At 41.1% G+C, this 18,159-nt stretch overlaps 1 protein-coding gene across 1 annotated transcript in view; it reads right to left on the bottom strand.

Moving 5' to 3' along the window:
• Window positions 1–18,159, bottom strand: part of DKK3 (dickkopf WNT signaling pathway inhibitor 3) — a 63,836-nt gene that overhangs the window by 3,276 nt on the left and 42,401 nt on the right. Inside the window, exons 5-6 of the mRNA XM_072619428.1 lie at window positions 5,250–5,342; window positions 2,440–2,584 (exon numbers count right to left, since the gene is read on the bottom strand). Coding sequence (XP_072475529.1) covers window positions 2,440–2,584; window positions 5,250–5,342 — 238 coding nt within the window. The remainder of the gene's footprint in view (window positions 1–2,439; window positions 2,585–5,249; window positions 5,343–18,159) is intronic.

Raw genomic sequence — 18,159 nt, 5'->3', positions numbered from 1 at the left:
TCTTCTCTGAGCTACATGGGGGATACAGAAAAAGTAGGTGTCCTTACCCTTGAGCTTACCCCAGTGGGCAAGGAAAAGAGATATCGACTCTAATTGCTCCATCTGCTTCCCTCCCATTCCCACTACCCCTAAAGAATCAGTAATGAAGGAAATTATTTCACTTTATACCCCATTGAAATCTGGCTTCCAACCTCATTACTCAACGGAAACTCTCTGTCACAGGTTACCAAAGACCTCCCAAATGAGAATGTGCCATCCTTGAGGGCAGGGTGTTTCTTGCACTTCATATACTGCTTTGCTCAAGTGTCACTCATTGGTTCGTCTCTCCTTTGACAATCCAACTGCATTTTCGTATTCCTTTTCTTTCGTGACTTCTTTTTAAAAACTGTTGGCCATTCTCTCCTCCGAGGACCTAGAAACTCTTTCCTCCGTAGATTTCTGTGGTACTCTTTTCTCATGGCTCTTCTCCTATCTATCTGGTTACTTCTTCATTCCTTTTGATGATCATCCACATTCCACCCCTCACACATGGATATATCCTCAAGGCTCTTTTCTCCATTTACAACCTTTATGATCTTATAAGCTCCCATGGGTTCAATCATCACATCTATGCAGATGACTTCCGATTCTGGTCTCCCAGTGCAATATCCCATAATCATTTCAAACAACATTTCCATAACAGAACTCATTCTTTCCCCTCAAAACTGACCTCATCCAAACTTCCCTGTTTTGTCAAGAGCACCACCAGTCACCCATATTCCCAACCTCGGAATCACCTTTGACTTCTTACTCTTATATTGCTAAGTGGCCAAGTCTTTATAATTGGTCCTACCTTCACAGTATGTCTCATGTCTTCCCCCTTTGCTCCATTCATAGTAGCCATGTCACCTCAGACCCTCATTACTTCTCACATGGACTACTACAATAACCACCTCTTTGATCTCCCAACCTTCCATCTCTCCCCTCCCCAAACCATCCGCTACCTAACAGCCAAATTGGTATTTTTAAAGCACAGATCTAACCATGTTGTTCCCATGCTTAAGAACCACTCCAGTGACTCCTGTTTGCCTCTGAGATAAAGTACAAATTCTTCTGTGGTTTTTTTAGTGTGACCTTACTCTCCATTCTATTTTCCAGGTCAAACTGGTCTGTGTTATTTCTGGTCCATGACATTGTATTCCCATCTGTATCACCTTTCTTTCAAAGCTCAGGTCAGATGTTACTTCCTATATAAGAAACCTATCCTTATATCTCAACCCTTCCCTGCTTTGTATATATTTTGCACCCAATTTTCTATATATTGTTTTTGTTTTCCCATGTAGAATGTCTACTCCTTGACAGTGAAGATGGCTTTATTTATGTCTTTGCATTCCCTGAGCCTAGAAATGCTTGCTGAACAAATCAATCAATCAATCAGATAACTTGCTATACTTTGCTGCTTCTGGAACCCAAATGAAAAATAGAACAGAAAAATATCTTGAAGACTTAAAAAAATTTAGCCCATTTTTACAGTTCTAAAGTCACCACTATAATGATTTCCTTGCTCCTCCAGTCTCCTGAGTATGGGAGTGAAGCAGATTTGACTCCTGGAAAAAATGTGCTGAGAACCATCCTTTCTATCTTGATATGAAGCTAGAGATTAAGGGATTCCTGGGAAGGAAAAAATTAATACATCAGCTCATCCTCCTTTGAGGATGTCACTGAAGTCTTTGCTTCCAGACCCCTAGACACATACATGTGGGTGTGAGCACACACATGCACACATATAGGACACACACACACACACACACACAGACACACACACAGGATTTGTCTTCTTTTGTTTGGCTCCATAGGGGAAAACTAGGAATAATGGGGGCAGGCAGAATTGTCAAGAAGTAGATTTTAGGATTTGTAAAGACACTTCCTAAAAATTAGATGTGTCCGAAATGGACTGCTTAAAGAAGCAGTCGGTTCCCCATCACTGGAGTGTCAGGGATGTCATAGAGAGGGTTCCTTAGCACCTTTGATTTAACTAGATGCCCTCAGAGAAAAGACCAGGGGTGGGAAAGAGAAGGGAGAGAAGGGATGAGATGCGCTAGACATCTTCAATTATTTGGTATGCTGGCATGCAGATGTGGGATTAGGCTCACTCTGCTTGGCCACAGAGGGCAAAATTGGGACCAGTATATCAAGAAAAACATCCTCAGGAGTAGTACCATTCCAAAATGGGATGGAATACCTCAGTCCTTCCTCACTAAAATGTTTCAAGGACATCTAGGAATATTGGAGAGAGGATTCTTGCTTTGGTACAAGTTGGATTAAATGCCCTCTAGATCCCTCGCAACTCTGAGATTCTGTGATTCTAGGAAGAACAGTTAGTCTTGTTTCTAATATGCTACTGCCTGACACAATCTTATCGAAACAGGGCTTCTCATTGAAACAGGGAAGGCCACCTACCTTTCTGAAAAGCACAGCACAAGCCAGGCTGGCAACCCTGCTGGTTGTCACAGATGGTCCCATTACTACCTTTTGAAGCAGCTTTTTCACAGTGACCCCAGACACAGAGCTGGTCCTCACAGCATTCGCTATCTCTTGAGCAGCGCTTGAGAAAGGGGACAAAAACATGGAATGAGGGCCCTCACACCTGGACAGAGGTTAGGACAAGACAGAGATAGGGAAATTGAGTGGGACTAACTACTTAGTAATAATGAGAGGACTGTGAGCAAAGTCTCAAGGGGATGGAAAATTCTGTGTGTCAAACCAACAGTAAGCAGTAGGTTTGGATGAGGAGAGAGGCATACCTTAGAAAAACCAAATGCACAAATTTGTGATTTTGCAAAGTAGCTCATCTAGGAGCTCACTGATTATTCACATTACAAAATGATTATTTTAATAATTTAAATTTAATTTAATTTAATAATTTAATTTAACTCAGCTTGTGCAATTTAACTTTGAAATTTTGGTAGAATGAGAATAAGCACAGATTTGAATTCAAAGGTCCTGGTGCCATGTTTGGATGCTGCCATTAGCTATATAATACTAGAAAAGACTCTTCCACTTTTTTTGAACATTAACTGCCTCATTTGTAAAATGAGGATAATAATATTTGTATTGCCTATCTCACAGGGCTAATTTGAAGGAAGTGCTTTGTAAACAGCAAGTACCCTATAAAAGGGAGTTGCACAATAGTCTATTAATCCTCAAACTGTAACCACTGGGGTAGAGATTCTCTATTTGACAAAAACTTCAGGAAAAACTGGAAACTAGTCTGGCAGAAATTAAGTCTAAACCAAGATTTCATACCATATCCCACAATAAGCTCCAAGTAAATATATGCCTTAGATATCAAAATCATAAACAAAGTGAAAGCACAAGGAAAAAATTATCTTCTATATTTATGGATGTGGGAAAAATTCTTCATCAGTTAAGGAATAGAAAGGATCATAAAAGATAAAATAGCCAATTTTGATTACATATAATTAAAGAGTTTTTGCACAAACAAAAACAAGACAGTTAAAAATCAGAAGAAAAGTAGTTAATTGGGGAAATGTTTGTAGTAAGTTTCTTTGATAAAGGACTCATTTCCAAGATATATAAGAAACTGATTCAAATATTAAAGAATGACAGCTATTCCCCAACAGATAAACCACCAAAGGCTATGAAAAAACAACTCTCAAAGGAAAAAATAAAAAATTCTAAGAGCTGTATAAAAAATGTTTCAAATCACTAATAACTGAAAGATGCAAATGAAAGCAACTCTGAAATTCCACCTCATACCTATATCAGATTAATGAAAAGAATAATAAATTTTGGAAGGACTGTAAGAAGACAGGAGAATCAATGGACTTGTGGTGGAACAGTGAATTCATCCAGATCTTTTGGAAAGTAATTCGGAAGTTTCTCACCAAAGTCATTAAACTGTCCATGCCCACTGAACCAACGATACCACTATACCTCCCAAAATATCAAAGGAATAAAAAAGACCCAAATATACAAAAAATGTTTATAGCAATTCTTTCTATTTGTAGGAAAGGAGTGGAAACAAAGGCAATGCTCATCAAGCAGTGAATGGCTGAACAAATTATGGCACATTAATATAATGGAATATTATTGTACAATAAGAATAATTAAAAAGATGGTTTCAGAAAAAGTGATGCAGAGTGAAGTGAGAACCAGAACAATCTGTGCAGTAACAACATTACAAAACAACAATTTTGAAAGACTTCGGAATTCTAATCAATGCAAGGACCAACCAAAACCCCAGAGAACTGATGATAAAACACGCTACCCACCTCCTGCCAGTGAGATGATGGACCCAGGGCACTGAATCATACATGCTTCTTTGGACCTGGCAGATGTGTGCACTTGTTTTTCTACATACACTGTGCTTGTTTGTTAAAAGAACTGCACTCTTTATTGGGGGACAAGAGGAGACTTAAGAGAGAGAGGGGAGGTAGTGACAATATTACCCCCCCAAAAAACAGCAAAGGAAGAAAGGTCACTAAAGTTGTTTTTGACATGCACAGAAAAGAAGGAAGCTCTGAAGGTACATACAAAACCAGGGAAATTTTGAAAATAACACGTTGAATATATTATATATTTAAAAAGGCAAACTGGACATAAAGGAGATTTTTCTTCTCCATAGTTTGGGGGGATGTGTTAAATTCAGAACAATTCTTTTGTTAAAAAGGGAGAGTAATTGCTTCTTAAGTATTATTTAATGAGCATAATAAGTATTTCTTAGTAAGTAATAAGTATTCTTATTTCCCCAAGCATGTCTGTATGTTCAAGGAATGTATTTATCTCTATGTTCTCAGAAAACAACTAGTTGATTACTCTCCATACACCTAAATAGCCTACAGAGGCATTTCATTAGATAGGAATGATCAGCCCCAGTCTGGCTAGAAGGCAGAGATGCTACTGGATCTTCTCACCTGGCTGTGCTAGTTACTAGGAAGGGGTCTGTACTTTTGGAAATTGACAGGACTATATTTAGAGTTTTCTCTGCCAACTATCTCTCCCATCTTCTCATCAGTCCCCACATGAATTATGTTATCTTTGGTGTTTCCAGGAATACTAGGAGTTGTGGGGTGCCCACTGAGCAGTGGACACAGGCTTTTGGAATTTTTCCTAAGGGATTGGACACACTGGGGAGCCAGAGGGGGCCAGTACAAAAGTCAGATTTTGAGGCATCTGCAAAATGGCTTCTAAGAGAGTAATACCAGAGGAGTATCTTGGTCAGACCTTCACAGGGCTTAGCTACTTACTGTTTGTTGGTCCTTACAGAGTTCACAAGTATATTCAAAACTGGAAAACTGGCAGTATTTCCCTGTCCCACAGTCCTCATCGATGATACACTCCTAGAAGAGGAACAAAATTGTTAAATCATTGAACAAAATGGTTCTCATAACACAGGCTGGGTTTTTCATTGATTTGCTGCCAAAAAGCCTTATCTACATGTTAACTTGTCTCATTTGGTACTCACAATAAAGCTGTGAGGTATCCCCATTTTACAGATAAGGAAACTGAAGCTCAAGTGACCTTCCCAGGTTTTCAAAGGTAGGATTCCTCCTGACTCAAGATCTAGCACTCTCCCCTCTATACCTTGTTGTGACTAAAAATATGATCAAGAAAAACCTAAAATGATATGGTAATGTCGTTAAAATAGTCACTATTACATGCTAAGGAGTAAATGGATGCAGAGGGTAAACATCTATCAGTCCCAGTCAGCTCCATCTGATCCAGTTCTACAAGCCCTTATTAAGCATCTACTGTGTGCAAAACCTGTGCTCCATGCTGGGGAAAAGATCAAGTTTAGACAAAACATGATCTGTCTTCCACTTTCAGAGACATTTTTGTGTGTTTACTTTTCAACCTCACTGAGACCGGGGCTTATGTCTCTTCCCCAAAACAGGTCTTGGCACTTACAGTGTTTGTGGAATTGAATTTAAAGTAAGCTTTGTAGTAGGGGGACATAATGAACCTATGTTCATTATATATTATAGCTACAGTGCAAATGAATACATGCGAAGTGCGTAGTAGGCATGTACCCAAGGTACTATGTGAGGTCACTGTCAACAGGAGGAATCACCAAAGGTTTCCTAGTCAGGTTTTCAAGGATAAGGAGAAATTCAACAGGGTGAAAGGAGGGCATTTCAGGCAGCGTGAGCAAAGACACCGAGAAAGGACACATCTAGAGATTGAAGAGGGGTGGATTTGGCTGAAATGTAGAATATATAGAAAGAAAGAGTGTAGGATAAGGCTGGAACAGAAATGTCAAAACATGTCACTTCTAAGTGTGGCCCAAGTCAGATTAACAGAATAAAAATACAATAAAACATAGATAATATTACATGTTAAAACTAAGACAATATGTAATATGCAGGAATCCTTATGTACAAATTAGTGGCCCTGGTTTTTATTTGAGTTTGGTTATCACCATTTTGGAAGACTTGAGTGGTACCAGACTGGAAAGGTCTTCAATGGCTGAGATCAGTTCCAGGAAAGGTCCTCAAACTGCATGTACTCTCACAAAAGGAGCTGCCTAAATGCTCCCCAAAGTGACCAGGTGACAGAATTTGGTTTCTTACCAAATTATCTTTCTTTCTTATCTTTCCCTTGTTCTGGTGTTTTATTTATTAGTTCTTTTTTTTCTTCCTTTTATCTACCTATTTAATTCTTCCCCTCTTTCCCCTGCCAGTTAAGTAGGCAAAGAAAATTCCCTTGCTCCCCCTTCCCTTTAACTTGGCTCATTAGTTTTTAAAAATTTCATCTTTCTGAACCTTTTTTTTAAAAAAAAAAAAAAAAGGATTTCTCTCCCTCATTCTCTTAATAATTTATATTCTCTTTCCATATAGTCTAAACTTTATTCTTTAATTCATGACTGTTACACTTATTTGGTCCTTTAATCTCTGTATTCTTCATGGAATTAAAGCATCTAAGATACCTATTTTGGGTTCCCTGTAAATAATTACTGCTTTTTAGATATGGCCCCCAGGGCCCTTTTTTTTCTGTTGTGCTACTTACTCTTAGAAATGCTAACTCCTGCAAATGATAGAGAAGATATTGCTTCATTGTAGGAATTTCCTGTGTCTCTGATTGTGCAGATCGTGGTGAATCTTTGCTCTCCCCTTGGTAATTTCTTTCCCATTTGCCATGTACTGTTTTCCCTGCGGCCATGCCTTCCCAAACTTCTGGATGTCAGCTGTCCCCAGGAGCCCTGATTCTTTTTACCCTAAGGAAAGATGGTCCCTGAGATGACACGCATCTCTCTTCATGGACTCTCTCTCCTCCTCCATTTATCACTAATGCTCCATCCCTCCACTGAAACAAGACTTCCTCCTTTTTTTCCCCCTTTTTCAGTCCCTCCCTTCACCCAGGTGCTCTTCTTCCTGTGAGACTACAGGAATTATTTCCCCTTTATTGTTAATCTTTTATTTTTACTAGAGTTCAATGCATATTCTCCTTTATCTTCTTCCTCCTTCCTTTTTTGTGTGCCCTCTCATCCTCTAATTTAGTCTGACAAAAATACTGATTCACCTCTAGGCAGGTGTTTGATGTTTGATACTTCTTTCTCTACAACTGCTTTTATTTGTCTTTTGCTTTCACCCTCGTCTCCTTGTGTGATATTAAAGAAAGAAACTTCTTAATCGTCTCTCCGTTGTTATTTTCTTGTTGTCCCTGGTTGTCCCTTCTTGTATTTCTATTGCCTGTGGTGTTTGAGAAACAAATAATTTTGAGGAAAAAATCATTTGTTCAGGCCTGGTTTTCTTTCTAGAAATGCTTTGAGCACCTCTTTTCACTCAATGTCCATCTTTTTTCATCAGGGTATATAACCTTGAATTGCATCTTGAGTTCCTTTGCTGTTCACAATACATTTTTATTCCATTTCCTTCTACAGTTTCTGGTGGGTATAGAATAGCCCTGTTATTTGAATTTCCTTTACTTTATATTTCAAGAGCTTTCTCCTGACTACTTGTAAAAAATTTTTTGTCCTTGGAATTGCTTAACTTAACAAGTATGTGTCTTGGGGTTTTCACCATAGGGTTTACACTGCAATTTTTTGGTTCTGCTCTTTGTCTTTTCCTGGAGGCAATCTGCAGGTGCTTTCAACTGACATTTTGTTTTCCGTGTTCAAAATATGGGAAACTTTTCTTGCATTATTTCCTGAATTATGGTAATGAGGCTTTTTGACATGTGGCTTTTGGGGGAAGATTTATAATCCTTAAGCTGTGTCTATGCATCCCATCTTTAAGATCAATATTTTGCTTCTATGGAGATCATGTTTTCTTTTTTTTTCTTCCTTTCTTCTAATCAATTCATCAAACATTTATTAACTTATTCTAGTTTATCAATTATGCAGGTCATAAATTCTGCCTGCATAATTTTTATTTCTCTTTTAAACTATTCATGAATTTTGTGTTTTCATAATCTCCTGAGAATCTACAAATTCCTCTGCTTCATCAAGCTCTGATCTACTTTCCTTTATCTCACAATATTTATTCATAACTATCTGGACTCTTTTAGGTGATTGGAGACCATATTTCATTCTGCTGTTAATATCTTCCCCATTGGTTCATGTGCTTAATGCTCAAGACCTTTAACTGATTTGCTTTTCCTCCTGAAACCTTTGGCATTTTTAGTCTTTTCCCTTTACTTCCCCCCACTGCTCACTTTCTGATTTCTCTTTTGGTGACAAAAGAGGCTAGAGGCTCCCTAGATGGGTCACCTCCCATGTTGGGCAATTCAGATTTCACTGCCCTTAGTCCTTGCCCCAAATGACTTCTGGGAGAATAGAACTGGCCCTACCTGGAGACTGAGTTCTTTTCCTCAGGCTCAGTGGTGTGCCACTCAGTCACACACATGTCCTGCATCAGTTTCCTCAGTTTCTCAACTGTCTACTACAGCACAGAGTTCTGTCTTGCCGTTATCCCAGAAAAAAAAGCTTCTGCCTTTTTATTTTCCATGGCTCTGTGAGGAAAGTTGCATTCTACTGCAAGCCTGTGGGTTAGCTTGTGTGGCCCTGGCTTTGTGTTGGGTGCTGATTGAGTGTTAGGGGTTTGGAGATTAGCCTTCTCTGCTATTAGTTAATTGGGTTCTTAGTTCATTTTGGTTGTTGGTGACCTAGACTGTGAAGATAACTAAAACTGCTTTATGCCTTGAGCATAATTTCTATTATAGAGAGACATAAGAGGTTGTGAGAATAGGAGAAAATGTGTAGTCTCCCATCTTGTTCATCCTATCAGGTAACATTATTGGGTAGACCATGGGGAGGCCATTAAGAGATCTGGAGCAAAGGAGCGACATGCTCTTCCCTGTCATATGTATAAAGGATGTGTTTCAACACATAAAGAGAAGAGGAAGGAAAAACACGTAAGGTAAAGCCTCTTCCTTCCTTCCTTCCCTTTCCTTCCTTCCTTCTTCCCTTCCTTCTTCTTTTGTTTGAGTCTTCTTACACAAGATGTCTAATACAGAAATGTTTTGTTTGATTGCACATATATAACATATCAGATTGCTTACAGTCTCTGAGAGAGGGGAGGGGAGGAGGTAGGGAGGGATAGAATTCGGAACTCAAAACTTTTAAAAAATGTTAAAACTGTTTTAAGATGTAATTGATGTAATTGGAGGAGGGGAAATAAAATGAAAAAGAACTCAGGTCTCTTAACTCAGCCCAGTGTATTTTTCCACTACAACCCCTGCCTCCTACACTTCCTATCCCTCACCCTACACAGTCAAAAGCTTATGTGCTTGTGTCCTTTATTTGAACACACCCTAAAAGAGTAACACAGATACCCTAAGGATTGGTTTTAATACATTGAACAGATGGATTTAATTTATAAAGTAATTAGTTACAGGCCTTACAGTAAGGACACAGGAAGAGTTAGTCTGACTTGCAAGAAGGCTGGGGAAAGAGAAGAGAGAGAGTGAATGTTGGGGAGAGAGGACAGGAAGGTGGAGGAAAAAGAGAAGAAGAGAGGAGGGGGGAGGGAGAGGAGAAAAGAGGAGGCGGGAGGGAGAGGGGAGGCATACAGACAGAGCCTTTCTAAGTCCCTGTTTAGGAAGAGCCTTTATGCCTTTGCCAAACAAGAACCAGCCCTATGGGAGGGAGAGAAAGATATACCCTGCTGTGTTGGCATTGACCTGGGCAGGGGCTGCTTGGGCAATCTTTGCATGGTCCCCATCCCCAACCCCCAGACTCATGGAATATTAATAATTCTCTGAACCCTGGGCCCCAGGGGCAGCTCAGCCTTTCTAGCTGACAGGGTTGGGCCACACTGAGCATTCACATCTGCAAATGAAGAAGGTGAGCCAGAAGGTTTCATTGGTGAAAAGTTGACAAGAGACTTTTTCCAGCAACAGTATGTCAATGGATTTTTGGTTTTATTATCATTATTATTACTAATGCAATAGCTTTATGGGGTGCTGGTTGAAATCTACTGCTTGATGGTTGCAGTCATGGAGGTACATAGAGCTGGGGGAGAGGAGTGTTCAGAGAAGGAAAAAATGGTGCCATGGGGGGTGGGGACTCCATCCTTAAGAGGTTGGAGCTGTGCTCTAACACATTGTGGGATCACTCCAGGAGAGCCCACAGCCTAACCTTACCATCTAACAGTTTTCCAGTCTTTTTCCTCCAATGCCCTCTTCAGAATTCATCTCCTCCTACTACCCACTGTGCCCCCCAAATGATCACCAAATGGCAGCCAAGAATCCTCTCCCTTTAATCTCATAGCCACCTGGCTGAACAGACAAAGGGGGACAAGGTAGCTGTGCCCAGGCTTCTGGCAGCCAGGTCCTTTCAAAGGTAACAGACAACGAGAAGACCCAAGCCCAGAGCTAATAACACTACCCAGTGTAGGCCAATCAAACCACTCTGAAGACCAATTCAATGGATCCCTTCCAAGGGAGACCACATAGTACAGTAAGAGGCAAGAGGGGATAAGCATTTCTTAGGCATCTCCCCTGTGTCAGGCCCACTGCTCGGTGCTTTACATAGCAGACCTGGGATTGTGTCTGGGCGCTCTGCTATAGGTCTTTCAGTAAGTCTTCCCCACTGGTAAAATGAGGTCAGCCTTACCCCCGACCTTCTGATTCTAAATTACTCAGATGTGGAAAGTTTTTGCCAGCAAAGCAAGAAGCCAGAAGAGTCAAATAACTACCCTAGCCATGAGAAACAGTTAATTGAGAACATGCTGAAATGCCTGAAACTCCCCCTCTCCTCTCATTAACTACACTGTCACAAGATAATAGGATTTAGAGCCTGGAAAGGATTTTAGGGGCACACAGCTGGACTGTGTGATGAAGCCCTGGAAAGGAAAGTGTTTCCCTAGGGTCACACAGAACCAGAATTTGAACTCAGGTCCCTTCCCTACAAATCTACTGCTTTTTTTACTGTACCACAAGGGCAGAGGCTGATTGCAAACCCAAATACACTAACATCAGACCCTAAGAACCTCTCTCTGACAAAATCAGGGTCTACAAAGTCCAGGAGCTGGTATTCTCCTGGTCAGTCCATCCATCAGCAATCATATATTAGGTGCTGGCTGCAGGCCAGGCACTGTCCTAGGTGCTGGGGACACAGAGACAAATAATGAATGATCCTTGCCCTCAGAGAGTTTCAATTTTAAGAATCCTTTGATACCAGCACATTCTGTTCTCATGCAGTGGTCCCACCACCATCACTCAGCATAGCCCCATCACCAAACCCAGTGTATCCAGCTCCAGGGCCATCCTCTGCTGACTTAGCACAGCTGTTGCAAGACTTGTGAGAAAGAGCTGCTAATCCCCAAGACAGACGGGTTTGCATGGCCTCCTCTTCCTGAGTTCAAATCTGGCCTCAGACATTTACTAGCTGTGTGACCCTGTGCCAGCCACTTAAACTCTGTCTCAGTTTACTCAAGTGTAAAACTGGAGATAATAGCACTTACCTCACAGGATTATTGGGAGAATAGTAAGTGCTATATATATGTGTGTGTGTATATATGTATGTATATATATGTGTGTGTGTATATCTGTATATATGTATATATATATGTGTGTGTATATGTATATATACATGTGTGTTGTTGTTCAGTCATGTCCTACCCTTTGTGACCCCATTTGGGGTTTTCTTGGCAAATATATTGGAGTGGTTTGTCATTTCCTTCTCCAGCTCTTTTTATAGACGAGGAAATTGAGACAAATGGTTATTATTAGTGCTATTATTATTAGTGGAAAAAATGTTGGATTTGGAAGCAGAGAAACTGGGTCCAAATCCCAGATTCCTTCTAACAGTACCCGATGTCTGGCTTGTTGTAAGGATCAAATGAGAAGATATTTGTAAAGTGCTTAGCACAGTACCTGGCATCTAGGAGGTCCTATATAAATACTGACTGCTACTACAACTGTTTGTAAACACTGAAGACAAGTGCCATATTTTTTTTTTTTGTATTCCTGGATCCTAGAACAATATCCTACACACAGTAGGTACTTTAAAAAAAAAGCTACCTCTTTTTCTCACTGGTGAGTTCTTCCCCTAAATCTTCATTTGAGGAAGTACTCATGCCAGCCAAACTCATTCCTCACCTGGCTCAGCTCCCGAATCCTTGGACTATTTTCCTGCCTCTAACTGAGGTTTTAGTACTTCCTTCACTTATTTGAAATCTTAATGTTGAGAAAGGGCCCAAAGGTTTCACCAGACTGGGAGAGGGATTCCCGGCACAAAATAATGAGAGCCAACATTTACACAGTATCTACTATGAGCAAGTCACTGTACTAAATGCATTACAATTATTATCTTACTTGATCCTCATAGCTCTGAGAGGTAGCTGCTACTATTATTCCCATTTTGCAGATGAGGAAACTGAGGCAAGCCAGGGTTAAGTGACTCATCCAGGGTCACAAAACTAATAAGTATCTGAGGTCAGATTTGAACTCTGGTCTTCTTGACCAAAAGTTTATCCACAGAACCACCTAGCTGTCCAAAATAGGTTAATAGAACACCTCCTCTAAGACAACAAGTTAATAGAGGAAGTTTCTCACCAGGAGTTCCTTATATCAATGGAAATCACATGTGCAGTCAAAAAAATAAAAACATTTAGCTTTGGAGGTTGGAGAAATGTCTAAACCCAAAACTGCCCACAGAAAGTATGAAAAAACACCTCAAGTGTCCCTGCAGGATTTCTGTCCTTAGTCCCATCACGTCAGGTCATGGGGCCCTGAGTAATCATTGAACTCTCCCCAAGGTACATCTTCCCCCATCTCACCCCCACAGGTGCCCAGTATCACAAGGAGGAAAGGAATTAGTGAGTCTCTCAGGTCTGCTTCTATCCAGGTAGATTTAGCCTAATCATCTTGTGATATTTTTCATTTGTCCCATTTAGGATAAGGATCTGGGGCTGACAGCCAATGGGTAAGTAAGGGAACTCTCCTATGGCACATACCAATAACCACGGTGCTGCTGGCTGCTGCACTTGGCTAAAACCACAGATGCTGACTATCTGGCTCCTTCTCAGAAATAGTCATACAATAATAGAAAAATAAAAAGAGCAGAGGCTATTCTAAATCTATTTTCTAGTTAGAGGAAAGAAAAGAAATGGTCTTTGATAGTGTGGGTCAGGCATAGAGTGCTTTCAAAGCTCTGATCTGAGCTACCTGTGAAAGCCATCTCATTGTCCTGGTGATGGTTTGTTGACTGTAGGTCCTGTCTCACATCCTCAACATTCCTTTATCACATCCCAGTAGAATAGAAACTCTTTGAGGGTAGAAGGATGGACAGATATATAGATGGATAGACGGATGGATGGATGGATGGATGGATAGATGGATGAATAGATGGATGAATGGATGGATGGATGGATAGATAGACAGATAGATGAAAGACAGATGGATGGATGGATGGATAGGATAAATATTTTAAAATATTTAGTGTTCACTATGTGCCAAGCACTATGCTAAGGACTGATGGTGTAAATATGAGCCAACAAAAAGTAGTTCTTACTTTCAAGGAGATTACTTCCTAATGAATGAAGACAAAAATTAAAAAGGAGCTTTGGAGAGGGGAAGGAAAGAGTAAGTGCAGAGAGTGAGGAGTGAAGCCAGCAGGGCAGGTGAGCACGACCTCACACGAACTGGTTTTCTAGGGCAGGGCTTCTTAAACACACATTTCGGCAGCCTTCACTGACACTGGGTGGCATGACAGCATGCACAGTGCAAAGCTCGTGTGCCCTGTATTCAGAACCAAGGCTGCAGGATAGCTGCGCTACCAAAAACTCCTCAGATTTTTTACGTGGTCGATTTTTAATTAATTTTTGGTCCTTGTGAGTTCAGAAAACTTTGACTGTTGTCAAATTTTTCTCTCCCTCATATGGGGTCAAAACCCATAGGTTAAGAAGCCTGGTCTAGGCCAGGGACTTATCAATCAGAAGAGTTGGTCAAAGGGTCAGGCATCTCCAGAGAGAGATGGCAAGGAGGTGACTAAGTTAGAAGGGTAAGAAGCGGAACTGAGAGTAATTATTTCCATTTTTTCCAGTTTCCCTAGCACATCACATGATACCTAGCACATAGTAGGTGCTTCACAAATGTTTGTTTTATTGAACTGCCACCAAGCAGCCAAGTGAGGAAAGCCTTCTCTTCAGCTATACTCCCTCCCTCTCCCCTGCCACATGAAGAATTCACAAGAAACAACCCAGAGGTAATCAGTCAAAGTCATTCTTGTCAGGCAAAAGAGGTATATATTTAGAAACTGCAGCTCTCAATTCTCCACCAGACTCTGGCTCAGGCTTAGTTATATTCCATTGTGGAGGAAGGAGAAAGGGTAGATGGGGAAAATTGAATAGTTTGGGCTTAGACACTTTGCCAGGAAAATTTCCCTTGATCTTGCACACAATCATAAAATAAAGGGAAAAAGCAACAAAAAAGAAACTGTTCTAAGTCCCCCTTTTTCCAGCTAGAGGGAATGGAAGGCTTTTTGGTGAACAGAAGTTAAATGCTTAATGTAAAGGAAATCCAGGGCTTGGATTTCAAATAGCCACAGAAGCTGGTCCAGCCACCAAGAATGGTGGCAATTCACTCAGTGTCATTCAGGCTTGAACCCTGGGGATGAGCTTGTCACAAAGCCCAGTCATCTCAAACAGTTCCTCCAGGCTTATGCAAGGGGCCATTTTTGTGGGGGCAGACTCATTAACTGCCTGAAAAACCCACCAAGGACGCCAAGCCAATCTTCTAGTTAATCACACTCCAGGCTGGAATTTTCATGACTCATCTCTGGCCCATGAAGATTTGAAGAAAGCCTTCCAAACTGGAAGAATTTGGGATAGTTGGCCCCAAAGAGGAAGCACAGGAAAACTCTGATTATCTAGAACGCATTCAGGTAGAGTATTCAGTTAACTGGGGTTTTTGTTCTTTCTATTTTCTGGAGAATGAATTAATAAGAAAACAAGCAGAGAGCAGGGTTACACGGGAAAGTATGCAAACTTCATGTGCTTATCTTGGACTATACACTCCACCTTCTATGTGTATCTCCCTCCCTACCCCCCTACCCTCCAGAGACCCAGCAAGAGCTTCCACCACTAGGAAAACATTGCATAATGGACAATTCTGGGGTGGGAAAGTAAACAGGGAAAGGCATTTTGGAAAGATTTCTAACTTCAAGGGCTGAAATGAAAAAAGTTTTTCTGGTGACCCCTCAGTGAACCAAGATATCACATTAGCTGGTATCCTGCTCCATCAAGCCCTCCAATGTCTGAGCTTTGGCTGAAGCAAGAAATATGTTCATATTTTTCCTGTAAGGGAATTCAGTCCTGATGAATTAACTGAAAGAAATTCCTCCATAATTCCCTATTCCCCCAGAAAGATATGGCTTAGATCACTAGGATATGTCTTGTCCCTAAGAGAGGGGGCTGGGTCTTAGCTGCCTGGAAAGTCATAAGTAGCTGGTGGCTCAGTGGACGGAGCTTTGGATCAGGAGTCAAAAAGCCCTGAGTTTAAATCGAGCCTCAGGTATGTGTGTGACCCTGGGCAAGTCATTTAACCTGTTTCCTCACCTGTAAAATGAGAAGGAAATGGCAAATCACTCCACTAATCTTTGCAAAGAAAAACCCAAGGAGTCAAAAAGAGTCGGACACAACTGAAAATGACTAAATAACAACAAAATGGGGAGAATCCCCGCACAGGCCTCCCAGGGTTGTGGTGAGGACCCAACAAGATTATATTTATAAAATTGTTTGCCACAGTACCTGGCACAAAGCAGGTAGACTATATATAAACGCTTGCTCCCTTCTCCTCCAGCAGAACGAAAGCATGAGCAGGGCTGAATTGAGACTTACTAGCTGTTTGATGCAGGAATTTGATTAATTTCCTCAACCTCATTTTCCTCATCTGTAAAATGGGGATTATGACACCTACCTCATTGCGTTGTTGTGAAGCTTGAATGAAATACTTCGCAAATCTTAAAGCTCTCTATAAGGATTGTTATTATTAAAATGTTGTTGTTATTGCGATGAAAAGGAAAAAGAAAAGAAGGGGGAGGAGGAGAATGTGGTATAAAGAGCCAGTCTTGGAGTCATGAAGAGCTGAGTTCAAGTCTTGCTTCTCAACTCATGATGGCTAGTGACCTTGGGTATGTCACTGAGTCTATCAATGAGCCAGGCAACTCTTTGAGTCAATAGAGTCAAAGCAAGGAGAGAACTCAAACAAAGGCCATCTAGCCTAATCCCTTCATTTTACAGAAGAGAAAACTAAGGCAGAAGAAAGTTGTCATTTGCTGAGGGTATATAATACAGGTATTAAATCAATCCATCAGAGACAGCACTTGAACCCAGGTCCAGTTGCAGAATAATCCTTGATCTGCCCTGGGAGAAGAAATTTCCACACTAAGAATATCCTACAGCAATGAAATCATGAGTCCTGATCAATACAACTGAGTCTGGCCCCTCCCCCATTTTACAGATGATGGAACTGAGGCAGTGAGAGGAAATATCTCCCTCCAGGTCACCAAGGGAGTGAGCCAAAAGCTAGGATCCAAACCCAGATCTTAGGATTCCAAATCCCAGGTTCTTTCCACTACACCCTTCGAGCCTTGGCCTTCAGAGACCAAGCCAAGCGCTCCTGGCGGCCTGAGAGGCCTGAGAGCAATCACAGGAAAGTCCAGAGAGGGAACAGGTGGGCAGAAGACACATCTAACTCTAGATGTGCAGATTTCTGTCTGAAGCTCCTTTCCAGAAGGACTTGGTTAGTATCATATCTGGAAGAGCAAGGCAAGGCAGAACAAAGATGAATGGGATGACATCTCATTTATTTTATGAAAGGCTCACAGTGACACCATGACCCCACCTTTTTCAAGGTGCTTATGAAAAGTTATGCTCCACTCCTTGCCCTGTCACCAGAGCAGAGGATACCAAGCAACCCCTATATTCTTCAAACACTGCCTGGGAGGAACAAATCCCTCATACACAACAACCAACCTCACACCAGGAGCAGCCTTATCAGGGCCCTGTGGGATGGAAGACTTTGACAACAGGAAAGGAGAGGAGAGGAGAGGAGAGGAGAGGAGAGGAGAGGAGAGGAGAGGAGAGGAGAGGAGAGGAGAGGAGTCCCTGTGAATTCCTAAACAAGAAATGACTAATCTTCACGAACCCTAAATAATAGCTAGCATCTAAATCTGCAAAGAACATTATAAGCATTATCTCAGTTTATCTACAACAAACCAGGAAGGCAGATGCTATCATTATTCCCATTTTGCAGATAAGAAAACTGAGGCAGACAGATATTGAATGATATTTGCCCAGAGTCACACAACTAGTGTTTGATGCAGAATTTGAATTCAGGTCTTCCTAACTCCAGGTCCAGTGATCTATCCACTGTTTGTCCAGATGAATTTAAAAGGGCAATTATAAAATAGAAAAATCAGAGGCTCTCTGGGTGAACTTCATTTCACCTCCCTCTAATGATCCCTTTGAACTAGACATTGCCACACCCTTACCGTTCCCACTCACTTCTGGGTCTTATGGGCAGCAGTTGCACGAGGTTGTTTAATCCATTCAACTTAACTATTCACTGAATGCCTATTTTGAGCAGGGAGATGTGAGAGCAAAAGAACTGGGGTCCAGAGACCATCTCTAACCTAACCCAAGCAAGTATGCTAGAAGCAAAAGCATAAATTTCAGATCTCCTACCCCTCGCTGCCAAAGTTTTCCCAAAAAG

Source organism: Notamacropus eugenii, chromosome 6 (assembly GCF_028372415.1).
Source record: "Notamacropus eugenii isolate mMacEug1 chromosome 6, mMacEug1.pri_v2, whole genome shotgun sequence".
Classification (NCBI taxonomy): Eukaryota; Metazoa; Chordata; class Mammalia; order Diprotodontia; family Macropodidae; genus Notamacropus; species Notamacropus eugenii.
This window is presented reverse-complemented; position numbering and strand designations above follow the sequence as displayed.